Consider the following 14,832-nt stretch of genomic DNA (forward strand, 5'->3'; position numbering starts at 1 on the left):
AAACATGAATTTCCTATGGTATAGCTTAAATCTGTGCCTTTTATTTCTGCTTTTGACTTTTTCAAGCAATTGTTAACTTCACAACTTTTGTTTTCCCAAGCCATAGTCCCTCTGATGCTAAGAAAAGATACATTTTCATTACTTTTAAAACTATTTTATGAACTTTTTTTTTTACTGCTTCATATTTTATGAACTGATGGCCAAATATCCTTCCTACCCCCAGTGTAGGAAGTGAGGGAACTGTATTTTTTCAAATTACTCTTTAATTGTAGCACTCAAAATAGAGACAATATTATCTCCTAGATCTTATGTATTATACTAAGTCAGAACACTTTTGGTTGCAAATGACAGAAATTGAACCCCCCAGAAGGATTTATTGACTTATGTAATTGAGAAGTCCAAGTGTAGATCTTAAGGAAAGACTGCATCCAGAGATTCAAATACCACTGTCAGGACTCTCTGCATCTCTTGATTTGCATTATTTTATCTTTCAAATAGATTCTCTCGTAGTGGCAGGCAAATACCTCCAGAGGCTTCAGACTCACATCCTCCTGGTTAAGAATTGCAGTAGAGGAAATAAAGAACTCTCTCCCAATGTCCGTATCTCAATTTCAGGTCCTGTGTGCCTACCCGTATGATCAGCAGCCCCAACAGTAACTCATATATTCAAGGAGGAGTTTCCCAAAGGAATCTGAAGAGAGGGGTGGGTGGGAATTATCTGGGGTGACAAAAAGAGCAACTCTCGTAGTTTACTGTACCCACTTTATAGATGTGAAGCAACTTAAAACATTTTTTAGATAAACATCAATGTTCCTGTTCAACTCCATTAAAATATTTCAAATTATTGAATGTATTGCATATTTGTCTCTTTTTGGGTGCTCAATGTTTGAATCCCATTCCTTTGCCACTGTGGGAGCCACGGTGGGAGCCTTAGTGGAAAGGCAGGCCATATCTCCCACCATGGAAGTTCAAAAATACAGATGTTTTTTAAAAACTCTCAAAGTTTTGGGAAGCAACCTACGTTTGGCCATCTTCCTGGAGCTTTCAGTGTAAAACATGAGAAGTAAAGAAGCAGGAATAGTTAGAATTCATTCTGATGGCAGCAGGACCATTCAGGGCCCAGCAGCACCCATGTAGCAGTAAGGTATTGGCACCCTAATTGAGTTGATCTATGTCATAATCAGTGTTATGCTGTGTTCTGCTCACCCATCTTCCCTTGGTAATTACTCATTCTATGAGCCTGGTTTTCCAGCCTTCCTGGTGATTGTATAAGCTATTCAATAGCCTATGAATTCCTTTTCTATTTAAATTAACCAGAGTAATTTTCTTTTCCTTGCAACTAAAGCCAATGACTAGTACAATCTGCCAAATTTTAGCTAAATAATTTTGAAGTATAATTATTTTCTCTAAGGTTCTAATCATTAAAACCTTAAGAGAATTTAAGTATGATTTCTTTTTTCATTTTTATGTATTTAATAGCTCCAAATTCTAGAGTTTATTCTTCTGTGCCCCCCCCTTATACTGATATTAAAGGACTTTGCAGTGACCTTCTAATATAACTCATTCAGAACCAGTTGCTGCCTTCATTTTACATCTTCCATTTTACACTCTTTCTTAAGATCTACATTTCTTATTTGTTGTCTTTCTCACTTATCACTGAGTTGTATTTGTCTGCTAAAATTTTAATATAAAAGTCCTTCACATCTCTTTTCTGATAATGTTCCTGTATCGGTTAGGAATGGGTTGAGCTTCATGTAACAGAGAAATCATAGCAACAGTGGTTTAACAACATACAATTTATTTCTCTGCCATATAGAGTAAGTCTGGATTTAGGTGTTCCAGGGTCAGTATGGCAGTTCTGTGGGCTGGTGGGTCCATCCATTTTATTATGCCATCATCCTTAGGGTCTTTTCCCTCCTGATCCAACTAGAGCTCCTCCGTCATATTCTACACCACAGGACGAAGGAAAGGGACACTGTTTTCCTTTTCCTTTTTAAGGAGACTTCCAGGAAGTTTCCATACAGCACTAGCCCATGTATGTCATTGACCAAAATAAATGGCCACACTTAGCTTCAAGGGAAGCACTGTGCCTAGCTAATAATCAGAGTTCTTTTACTAAAGGAGAATGACGAACAGATGCTTGGAGGTGACTAGTTGTCTCCTCCACAATTTCCACTTCTTTTAGCTATGTCACTAAGTAACTTCTCATCTTTCTAGCTAGGACATAGTTTGCGTTTTGTTCTGGGACAACTTTGTACATTTTTAGTTCAATTAATTAGTAAAAACTTGGAACAAAAAGCCAAAATAGTGCTTCTTTTGTAATAAAAAAAATTTTTTTGGACATTATAAAGTTTTTATTATATAATTATACGTATTCCAATTGCCTGAATAGAGTGGTTAAATTTCTGTACCAAAAATTCCTATTAGTTCAAACTATTTTTTTCAAACTATGATGGCTTCATTATGAGTTAAGTTCTCATAAAAGGAAGGCATATTTTAAAATAAACTATATTACTTGTTGATTCTGATATGAAAATAAAATACAGAAGATCCCTAAGACCTTCCTGAATCCCCAGTTTCCTGAAGAATGTGTGAAATACAGTGGTAATAGGGCTTACTGATAGTTTTGCTCCTACACATACGCATCAGTAAAATGACAATTTGAGTCAGGAACATTGTCCAAAATTTACATTTCAAATTCCTAATTCTTTTTTTAAAGAAATAGTTTTGAACATATAGTAAAGCTGAAAAAATAGTGCACGTCCCTTCACCCAGCTTCCCCTAATGTTAGCATTTTACATAACATTTTACATAACAGAACGATGATTGAAACCAAGCAATCAACGATAATAAATAATCTTAACTAATCTGCAGACTTTATCAGCTTTCACCAGCTTTCCCCACTAACGTCCTTTTTCTCGTCCAAGACCCAATCCAGAACCCACATATTACACTTAGTCATGTCTCCTTAGTTTCCTCCAATCTGTGACTGTTCTCCAGTTTTCATCATTCAATACCCTTGACCTTTTTGAAGAGTTATTGACCACTTATATGTAGAATGTCAGTTAGTTTGGGTTTTTCTGATATTTTCTCATGATCAGGTTGTGTATTTTTGGCAAGAATATCACAGAAATGCTGTTGTACCCTTAGTGTATCATATCAGGATATTGACATTGGTGATGGTTATGGTGATGATATTATTATGAATTATTATTATAATTATTGGTGATGTTAGCTTTGATCACTTAAAGTGGTGTTTACCAGGTTTTTCCACTATAAAGGTACTATTTTTCTATTTGTAATTAAAAAGTATCATGTGGAGAAATTCTTAGACACTGCTCAAATATCTTCTTTATACTGCCATCTACTAATTTAGGAATCCATAGATGATTTTTACCTGCAATAATTATTACTGTGGTGTTTGCATAGTCATCAGTATTCTTTACTCATTTCAATGTGGTTTTTTTTTTTTTCCACACCACCAAGCAATTCTCTCAGGAGACACTGACTAGGTGTACTATCAATACAAATTTAACTCAATTCTGACACTATCTATCTGGAGATAGTATCAGATCCCACAGGGTAAGGACTCAGTCTCACAAGACTGGCCCCACTTTAGACACCAGTTGCAAGTTCAGGTTGTTACCTGTGCTTCTGACCAACTGGCTATAAATTGGAGGTTCCCACAACCCTCTCATCAGGTTTAATTAATTTGCTAGAGTGGCTAACAGAACTCAGAGAAACATTTATGTTTACCAGTTTATTATGAAAGATATTATAAAGGATACAGATGAAGAGGTACATGGAGTGGGGTCCAGAAGGGTCCCAAGCACAGGAACTTCTGTCCCCATGGAACTGGGTGGCATCACCCTCCCACCACATGGATGTGTTTACTAACCTGTAAGCTCATCAAACTCTCATTGTTCAAGAGTTCTTGTAGATCTTTAATCTCCAGCCCCCACCCACCTTCCTCTTCCCAGAGGTTGGGGGTGGGGTTGAAAATTCCAACTCTAATTACATTAAAGATGGTCTTTCTGGTGACCAGCTTCTAGGTTACCACCCTAAGTTATCCCATTAGCATAAACTATCTAGGACCCTACTCTTAAGTAATCTCATTAGTATACACTCAGGTGTGCTCTAAAGGGGCTCCTATGAATGACAAAGGACACTCCTACCACTCAGGAAATTCCAAGGGTTTTAGGAGCTTTATGCCAGGAACCAGAGAGAAAGACCAAATATATTTCTTATTAAACCACACAGTCTATTGAATGCAGGAGAAAATTACTCTGATGAGAAACAAAGATCTGAACCTGATTGGAAATTCTTCTCATCAGTAGGTTGAAGAAATGACTGAAAGATAAAGATATCTTTCACTTTGTGAAAGATATAGGAAAAAATGTGTGCAAATGTTAAATTGTGGCGTTTTCTACTTCAGCTGAGAAAAACAGATGATTCAGTTATCTCTGTTTGGGGGGTCAGTATGATTCTTGATGGGATCCAGGAACTTCTGTGTTGACTCTTGGTTCTAATCTCACCTTTCTCATTGTGCAGAATAAAACTTCTTGGCCCGTAGCTATGTAAGAAACAAGGAATAAGAACTCCCTCGATCTTCAGCCAGCCTATACATATATATTTATGTATGGTATATATATATGTATATATATGGCATATCTTCTTTATCCATTCATTTTTTGATGGGCATTTAGGTTGCTTCCACATATTACCTATTATAAATAATGCTGCTATGAACTTTGGGGTGCATATGTCTTTTCAAATTAGTATTTTCGTTTTCTTAGGATATATACCCAGCAGTGGAATTGCTGGATCATATGGTGATTCTACTTTTAGTTTTTTGAGGAACCTCCATACTGTTTTCCATAGTGGCTACACCAATTTGCAATCCCACCAACAGTGTACTAGGATTCCATTTTCTCCATGTCCTCACCAACATTTTTTATTTGTAGACTTTTTGATAGCCATTTTGACATGTGTGAGGTGATATCTTATTGTGGTTTTGATTTTCATTTCTCTGATGATTAGCAATGTTGAGCATTTTTTCATGTGTCTTTTGGCCATCTGTATGTCTTCTTTGGAAAAATGTCTATCCAGGTCTTTGGCCCATTTTTTAATTATGTTGTTCATTTTTTTATATTGAGTTTTATGAGCTGTTTGTATATTTTGGATATTCACCCCTTATCGGTCATATCACTTGCAAATACTTTCTCTCATTCCATAGGTTGTCTTTTTGTTTTGTTGATTGTTTCCTTTGCTGTGCAAAAGCTTTTAAGTTTAATTAGGTCCCATTTATTTTTACTTTTCTTTTGCCTTAGGAAACAGATTCAAAAACATATTGCTATGATTTATGTTAGAGTGTTCCATGTATGTTCTCTTCTAGGAGTTTTATGGTTTCATGTCTTTCATTTAGGTCTATAATCTATTTTGCATTTGTTTGTTATTTTTTATATGATATGAGGAAATGTCCTAATCTCATTGTTTTACATGTAGCTGTCCAGTTTTCCCAGCACCACTTATTGAAGAGACAGTCTTTTCTCCATTGTGTATTGTTACCTCCACTGTATAGTTGTTGTAGATTAATTGACCATAAGTGTGTGGGTTTATTTCTGGGCTCTCTATTCTGTTCCATTGATCTGTGTGTCTGTTTTTATGCCACTACTGTGCTGTTTTGCTTTGGTTTTTTTTTTTAGTGATCTCTGGACCCTCATTTTCTTTCTTTTTTTTTTTTTAATTAATTAATTTTTGGCTGTGTTGGGTCTTCATTGCTGTGTATGGGCTTTCTCTAGTTGCAGGAAGCGGGGGCTACTCCTCACTACAGTGCGCGGGCTTCTCATTGCTGTGGCTTCTCTTTGTTGCGGAGCATGGGCTCTAGGTGCGTGGGCTTCAGTAGTTGTGGCACACAGGCTCAGTCGTTGTGGCTTGCAGGCTCTAGAGTGCAGGCTCAATAGTTGTGGCACACGGGCTTAGTTTCCCCGCGGCATGTAGAATCTTCCTGGACCAGGGCTCGAACCCGTGTCCCCTGCATTGGCAGGCGGATTCTTAACCATTGCGCCACCAGAGAAGTTCCTACCATGCTGTTTTGATTACTGTAGCTTTGTAGTATAGTCTGATTATTTGAGGATTTGATAAGAGACTGTACGTAGCTGATTTTTTTTTTAAGTATTTATTTATTTATTTATGGTTGCGTTGGGTCTTCGTTTCTGTGCGAAGGCTTTCTCTAGTTGTGGCAAGCGGGGACCACTCTTCATCGCGGTGCGCAGGCCTCTCACTATCACGGCCTCTCTTGTTGCGGAGCACAGGCTCCAGACGCGCAGGCTCAGTAATTGTGGCTCACGGGCCCAGCGGCTTCACGGCATGTGGGATCTTCCCAGACCAGGACTCGAACCCGCGTCCCCTGCATTGGCAGGCAGACTCGCAACCACTGCGCCACCAGGGAAGCCCTGTAGCTGATTTTTTTAACATCTTTTATAAATGTGAAAGGATAATAAAAGTATGATGTCATGAAATAGAAGTGATCCAGTATGTAGTAGGACAACTTTTTGTTTTATATCATTCTTTTTGTTAGTTATGTATCCTCTATTTTCTGCTATAACATTATTCATGTGCTTACTTCTTTAATACATAGGCCATTCAGCTACAGTAAGCTCAATCATATATCCAAATGTATAAGTGGATTTATATCAGAGGAATAGCATCAATTTTTAAAAACTTATAAGCCCATAACTTTTAAATGTTTTTACATAATCTTATACCTTCATTTAAACTAGTGAGTAGATTGACTTTATTATTTTTTAAAAATCAATTTTGTTTCCCCCACAAACATCATGAAAAGACTCATAAACATAATGAATAAAATTACAAAATTCAGTGGAAATAAAACAGTATGTAAATGTCAATAATTGATCTCAAGACAAAATAACTTAAACAGTTATGACCCAGTAAGGGAATTCAAGCTTCTTTATAACCAAATATGAATAACATTACTCTGGTTACCAATATTCTGCTTTGTTTTCATTTGATTTTCCCCATCTAGGCTCACAATTGTATTCTTTATTGGTTTTTGAATATAATTGAAAATAATTGATCAAAAAATATGCAGGATTGAATAGTAGAAACAAATACCTCACTTTTTAAAGTTGTTTTTGAGTTTCAAGAGAAAAGTGTTTCCTAACCCAAAACTAATTTCTTTCATTTTTGTTTCCTCCATGGAAATAATACTCTTTAAAAGTAAGTTTAGCTTTTATTATCTTTAATAGCTGTTCATGATGATTTCTTTTCTAAATATTGAAGTGACTGAAATACTCATGTGGTAAGTACATACATTTCTACTCTTATCTTCTTACAATGTATTGGAAAAAAGTCTGGAAATAGCACTATATTAAAACAGTTCCATGGTAATAGGAAATCTTCACTCTTTCTGAAGTCTGTTGTAGCTGTTGTTTAAATTCTTGATAATGTCAATATTAGTTAAAAGTAAGTCTTAAAAAGAATAGGTATTTAAAACTTTCAATAACGAACTATTAAAGGATGACATTATATGGCTGACGTTTTCATATTCTTTTTGAGAGTTAACAATGGCCCAACTTGTTAACATTGACAGATATTTGGGCTTTAGTTTTACTTAGTTTCTATCTATAGAGGTTTTAGATCTATTTCCATAAATATAATTAATACCTTCATTCAAAACAATAATATAGTAATGCTTAAGTTTACTATACATGAAAACTACTAGAACTTTCACCTAACTTGAAAAATTATTTAAGCATCTTAGTCATTGAAGGAACACACACAAAATGCAAGCCAGAAGACAAAAGCAAAAATCACAAATCTTGGTCATAAGCAACTTCCAAGGTTATATCGTCAATTCAGGTCACATTCTACACAGTTTTCTTAGCTATATTTCTTTAAAATTGTAAATCATGCACAACTATCACCTGAGACACTATAAATCATTGAAAATAAAATTTTATTTCATTTATTCTGCTTACTAAAACAGGAAAGTATGTCAATACATTTAATAAAAGTTTTCCCAAAATGTAGAAAACAAATGTTCTGATTGACTTCCAGCTAATTAAAAAACTTAAGCCATCTGATTATTCCAAAGTATCCTATTCTGTGAGTTGCATGTGTTATTTAGATGAGCTTTCTTTTTCAAGTTTTTAATAGTACACTTGCACCTTTGACATTAACTCTAAATTAGCCTTTTTTTGTTTTTGATTTTGGAGGATAGGAAGTTTGATATAGTGTACTGATTGCTATAGACCATAATATTAAATTGTTACAATTATATGAGACCTATATGTTGTATTTTTACTTGTATGTATCTGTGTATGTTTATGTGGTGTTAGGGCCACCCCAAAATATGCTTCAATGGCATATTGATTATTTTGAATTAAAGTTACTTAAAACACGACTGATGCAAGAGGGACATATTGACCCCTCCTCTCTGTCTCTCTGAAGGTAGGAAATAAATCCCTCATATGAAATGTGCCCTCACTGTATCTGGAGGCAGAAGGACATAGGGAATTCTGCCTGGAAGCTTGTATTAACAAAGCTTGTTACTTCTTTACTAATTTACTACCCAAGCCTAAACTTTGCGTAAATTCCTTCCTAATTAAGAACCCAAACCTGAGTTTATTTATCCTGTCAAATCCTCACAAATTTATTTTTCTTCATGTAAAAAGATATAAAAGCTGCCTGCTTTTGGTCAGTCTCTGAGCATCATTTTATGATCTTCTGTGTGCACAAAATTCAGCTGGTTTTTCTACTGTTATCTGTTGTGTGTAAATTTTATTATTATTCCAGCTATAAGAACTCAGGAGGGGTAGAGGGGGAAATTTTGCCCCCTGTCCCCGACTGATAGTTGCATGTATTCATTAAATTCACGGATGTACACTATGTTGTTGCTTAAAAACTCCAATGGTGGCAATTTAAAGACTATTTTGTTGCTAATAATGGGTTAATACCTAAAACTGAACAGAGTTGGTCACAGGTAAATTAACCAGGGAAATATGCCAATTTTGACTTCATTTCCATCCTATTGAATGACTGCATTCATTCTCTTTAGATTTAAAGCTCTTCATTCTACTGTTCCTCAACACTCTTTATAGAATTCCATCTCGCTTTTCACCTATATTTTAACAGTTTAACATAGATGGCTGGATCAAGTCCATTGTTCCAATTGTATGTAGCTTAAAAAGCTCTGCAGTATTTTACTCTTTCTATTGTATCTGGCTTCTCTGAGTGCTCTGCTCACTGCATTTTACTCCTGTTCTCTCTGTTTTCTAAACCCATTTATGCCTATTCTTTCTGAAGACACTTGTTCATCTGAGCACTCAAATTGACTTCTCCTCATTCTATTTTCTTAACTAAAAATGCACCATTAAGGTTGATTGAAATCATTTAAAGAACTGCATAAAAAAATGAAAGGCTAGAAGAAAGTAGGCGACCAGTGTTTGTAAATACCTGTTTTCAGCCAAATTGATAGAATGAAATAAGAAATAATTGGAAACTTAAAAATGTTATTGATATATTTTTTACAGATTAGTCTTTTTTGGTTGTTCTTTGAGAAACATACGTGTAAAACATTTGGGGGCAGGGAGGGAAGGGAAGGCGTTATATTGTAATTAAAGATGAAACAAACAGTCAAAGAGAGCCAAACTACTAAAATTATTTAAAACATTTTAATGTTTTACAGTAAGCAATATGTAAAACATGCAGGTCCATGATTAAAATCTACAGCTTTTAAACCACATGATCTTAATTTTTTTCTGTTTAAAATACAGATATTGTTGTTTAAAAATAAATGTAATCATAATGGTTTACAAAACTATAAACTGTAAATGATTTATTTAATATCATAACTAACCTTTTTTCCTATTTGTAATGTTTAAAAATGGAGCTCTGTTGGTATGAAATACTTTTAAGCATTTGGAAGTTCATTACCATTATAAAATTAAAAACTGGGGCTTCCCTGGTGGTGCAGTGGTTGGGAATCTGCCTGCCAGTGCAGGGGACGCGGGTTCGAGCCCTGGTCTGGGAGGATCCCACATGCTGCGGAGCAACTAAGCCCGTGAGCCACAACTGCTGAGCCTGCGCGTCTGGAGCCTGTGCTCCGCAACGGGAGAGGCTGCGACGGTGAGAGGCTCGCGCACCGCGATGAAGAGTGGCCCCCACTCGCCACAACTGGAGGAAGCCCTCGCACAGAAACGAAGACCCAACACAGCCATAAATAAATAAATAAATAAATAAATAAATAAATGAATACTATTTGTGAAAAATACTTAACATCCATTTTCATTTTATTGTTTGATCAAAATGAAATGAATTTTTAAGAGGTACCAAAATATGTTATCCCAATGAATTTTTATTCAGAGCATATGGAAATAGATACTCTTATTTTTAATGATACAATATAAGGAAAAATATTCTAATTTTAAAATTAGCATTTCAGAATCACCAATATTTTATATGGAAAATGATGTCGACGAATTTGCTTTCTGATTTACCTAAAAGAGCATATAGTTAACGTAAGGCCTAATAGATTACACGTGAATGATAAATAATTTGATTTAAGGTAATTAACACTTTCAAAGCTCCTTCTAAGTTCCTTTGAATGTATTATTCTATTTTTAGGTCACAGAATTTCATGTTTTTGCTATAAAATCATTTTACTTTAATTATAAGGAAAAATCATCACCAAAACTAAATTTGAGATAAAAAAATACATAAATTGGGCCTGAGAAATGTCTTTTCTGTAGTTTACAAAGCAGTTTTATTCATAAATTGAAGAAAAAGAGTAATAATATAATTCATATTTTTATAAGATATAGACTTGTAGAAATAAAATATTAGTAATAAAATAACTGTGTACTTTTTGCTGACCTAGTTCTAAAAGGCAACTGCAAACTAAAATTGCAATTTGGTACAGGTTTTTCTTTAAAAATACTTCAATAATGTGGATGTATGTAGAGGGTATTATGCTAAGTGAAGTAAGTCTGACAAAAACAAATACCATATAATCTCACTTATATGTGGAATCTAAAAAACAAAACAAAAAGAAAATAGATTAATAGATACAAAGAATGGGTGGTTGCTAGAGGGGAGGCAGAGAGGTGTGGAGGGTGAAACAGGTGAAGCAGATTAAGAGGTACAAACCTCTAGTTATAAAATAAATAAGCCAAGGGATGTAATATACAGCATAAGGAATATGGTCAATAATATTGTTAATAACTTTGTATGGGGACAGATGCTTACAAGACTTAGAGTGGCGATCATGTCAAATCACTAGTACATCTAAAACTAACAATATTGTACGTCAACCATATTTCAATTTAAAAAAAGAAAGAAAAAAATTTCAGTAATAAAGTATAGAGAGATGAACAAGAGAAGTAGTTAAGCACTTGGAGGTTGTCCAAAAGTTCTAAGTTTTATAGCAGAGGAATTTTAAAAAACAGCCAGTTTCTATACCAAAACAAACTGATAATAGATTCATTGAATAACCAACAGAACTCAGACATAAGTGCTTGCTTCTACTCTTATAGAACTATAAATAATTTACTTCTTTTTATGTAACATTTAATTGAAGCTAAGTGCCTATAGCATGACTAACAGTAAGATCTAATGTTTTAAAACAAACACTTCTCATAATATAGGATAGCTTATGAATAAATAATGAAATGACACGTTACTTAAACATAAGGACTATTTTAAAACTAGTCATGAGTGCCTGCAAACACACACACAGAGCCACACTAAATATTCTATGCAAAAATATGTTCACAACCATAGTTAATTTTGTGTCAATAGTAGCGAAATCAAGTAAATAATAAAGTTCTAATAAACAGTTATAGTCAATCTTCATAAATAGAAATCAGAAGATCACTTTGACATCATCTATATGCAGTTCAGCAAGGTAGGCTCCTTGTCTATAGTTAAAGTGCCCTAAATTTTAGCTTTCCAGGTTGTTTGTGGAATTGTCCTTTAATTTAAAACAAGTCATACAATTATGCATATGACTGCATGCAAAATAAATTTATCATGACATTTGCTGGGGGGCAAAGAACTAATTTTACTGCAGAAATTATACATTTTCCCTAAGTTAAATACACTGAAAGAGAATGAATAAATAGTTTACAGTTTTTTTTTTTGTTTTTTTTGTTTTTTTTTAGTTTACAGTTTTTACACACATTAGGGCTCGACAACAGCTGATTAAACAGCACATTAGGAATAATTAAATGTCAGTTCATTTGTAGTAATCAAAAAAGCAATGAATTTAGAGTTGAAAAAATCTAGGATTTGGTGTGATATCTTTTCCTTTTAAGGCCAGTTTTTTTTAATCTATAAATGGAGACAGTACATGTCACATCTACTTTATAAGTTTGTTATTAGGATAAACCATGTAAAATATGGACTAGTGGTTTATAGTAATAAGCACTACCTGCTTGTTTTGTTACAATCGGTTGTGAAATGTATTATGAATAATTTAAAATTTCACAGTTGGTGAATGATTTACTTAAAAAAAAATTTAGAGCAGATCTAAAGCAGACCCGTAAAAGTTTATCTCTCATATTCAATTACATTTTCATTTGTTGAATAGGAAGGGGATGAAGTTATAGCTACTGCTTTAAGAACTGCAGATAATCAACAGCTTAACCTGTCCAGGAGAGTATGTATCATCATCTGCTTTCATGGCAGAAAAACTTCAGAACTACTGTGCCAAATTATCTTGGTAATCATCCCCCTCATTGCTTTTATATGGAATTATTGATTGTATATTTATATTCAAAATGTTCTTAAGGTTGAGTCAATGTCTGTTTCTGTACAGCACCTAGCAATGCCTAAATATGTTTATTATTATTCTTAGTGTTTGTTACTATTAAATTAAGTATTACAAATTTACTTTCTAGAACAAATTCGAATTAAAATTTTATAATAAAAATATCTCAAAATTGAACAATGTGTTCAAAAAAATCAAGTGATCTCAAATATATTAGAAATGCATAGAAGAAAATAGAATAGAAGAAAATGCATAGAAGAAATGGCTACAAGAAAAAAATGTCAAATGTTAAGTGGATGCTGGATAATAAGTTATGTTTTTCCTGCTTTATACTTTTCTGCTCTTGTAAATTTTTCTCCAGTGAAAACCTGTTACTTTACTTTTCCCATCCAGTTTATTATTTACAAAGACACTTTTTACTATAAAAGTAGCATATATTGAGCATTTCATTTATACATAATCATAAGAGAAAGAAAAAGCAAATGATGTCAAGTTAGTAACAAATAGTGAAGAGCAGATGCTTATCACAACACCGTAATGAAAGCAGTTGTCAGAACTAAAGGGCAACAAAGACATCTTCTGGACATCTTAAGAACTGCATGGTTCCTTTTCAAACAAAGGATCTTATTTCTACCTTAGAGTAATAGTTGTTTAAAAACCACACATTAAGAAGGTAAAATCAATCTGTATTAGGTTTGAAATTTTAAATATTACATAATTAAATTACAAACATACAGTATTTAAAGAAGACACAAAATTGTTGCATACATATTGGCACTAGTTTCCAAAATATCCTTAAAACTATTTCCAGATAGATTATAAAATACAAATATTTTAGTAAAAATAATTTATTTTCATGTAAGGAACACATAAAATAATATGAAAATTACATGCAGCGTTGAACCACTACTTGAAAAATTTAAACAGAATACTTCATGAATCTTGGAGCCCATTGATATCAAAATATGATTGGCAATTTAATCATTAATTTAAAGAACTGTGTTTAATAAATAAACAAATTCAAAACCACATTTGATTTGTGATTTGTCCTAGTACTATACAATGTAATTATCAATATTTTAGAAAACTTATTTCCAGTAAAATATAATTGAGTCCAAATTTCAAATGTGTCCACTTATTTTGAACATGTGTTTATTTAGCCTAAAACTTGTTTGTAAAATTATATCACTATGGGCACATTCAATGAATTATGTATATGAAATACTATTCTTTTGTTCTTAGAGCATGAATGGCTGGTTGCACTCATAGCCACCTTCAGGAAGTACTATTGATGCCTATGATTTCCATCTCTAAACAATTCTTAGGGCGGACTCAGTTTGAGGCTATTTTTTTCGAAATATAGTCCTAAAAAACTAATCTGTAGTTCAACTAGCAAAACTCAACTTGCTTTAGTAATAGTTGTGTTTGGTAAGAAATGTGTGCTTTAGCTTTAGGTAAGCCTAAATGAACAGATATTCTACAAATGAAAGTATGCTTATTTCCCAAAATTACCTTTTCTTAGTATCTTTATATGAGAAGCCAAAATGAGATTTTACAACTAAATGCTTCCAATACCCCAGGACTAAACATTTGATTCTTTGAACTTTGTTTTATGTCACTTGTATCTTTTCAAATTGTTGTATGATATATTTCATGATTTTTCTAATATAGAAGGTCAAATGAATAATTAAGATAACCATAAAGAAAGTTTAAGAAAGATGATATTAAATAAAATTCACTAAGGGTGATAGAGATTATCTTCATATGGAACTGAAGTGCTTCAGTAACATAAGTAATGTGATTATCTTATATTTTTTATCACCCACACTGTCTGCTAGTTTTTGCACAACTACTAAACAGAAATAGGTTTCTTGGTATATATTCATTTCTCTTTAGGCAGTTACATTCGATTTGATCTTGGAAAGTGTCTGCCAGGAATTCTGTCAGAAACAAAATATGAGTCAAATAATAGTGACAATTTCTTAATGGATCAGCTCACTTAAGGTAATTCTGCAGTAAATAATTTTTGTATTTTATAC

The 14,832-nt window shown here is 33.5% G+C and overlaps 1 protein-coding gene and 1 long non-coding RNA gene across 4 annotated transcripts in view; one reads left to right on the plus strand and one right to left on the minus strand.

Annotated features, from left to right (window-relative positions):
- LOC309626210 overlaps positions 1-14,832 on the plus strand; it is an 88,380-nt gene that overhangs the window by 14,670 nt on the left and 58,878 nt on the right. The window lies entirely within an intron of this gene.
- Positions 12,189-14,832, minus strand: part of LRRC9 (leucine rich repeat containing 9) — a 101,620-nt gene continuing 98,976 nt past the window's right edge. For both annotated transcript variants that reach the window (XM_082386427.1, XM_082386426.1), the window contains one exon: positions 12,189-14,733. In XM_082386427.1, the coding sequence (XP_082242553.1) occupies positions 14,694-14,733 (40 nt within the window). In that variant the 3' untranslated portion in view covers positions 12,189-14,693. The remainder of the gene's footprint in view (positions 14,734-14,832) is intronic.

Source organism: Balaenoptera borealis (genome assembly GCF_965194805.1).
Source record: "Balaenoptera borealis genome assembly, chromosome: 3".
NCBI classification, from domain to species: domain Eukaryota; kingdom Metazoa; phylum Chordata; class Mammalia; order Artiodactyla; family Balaenopteridae; genus Balaenoptera; species Balaenoptera borealis.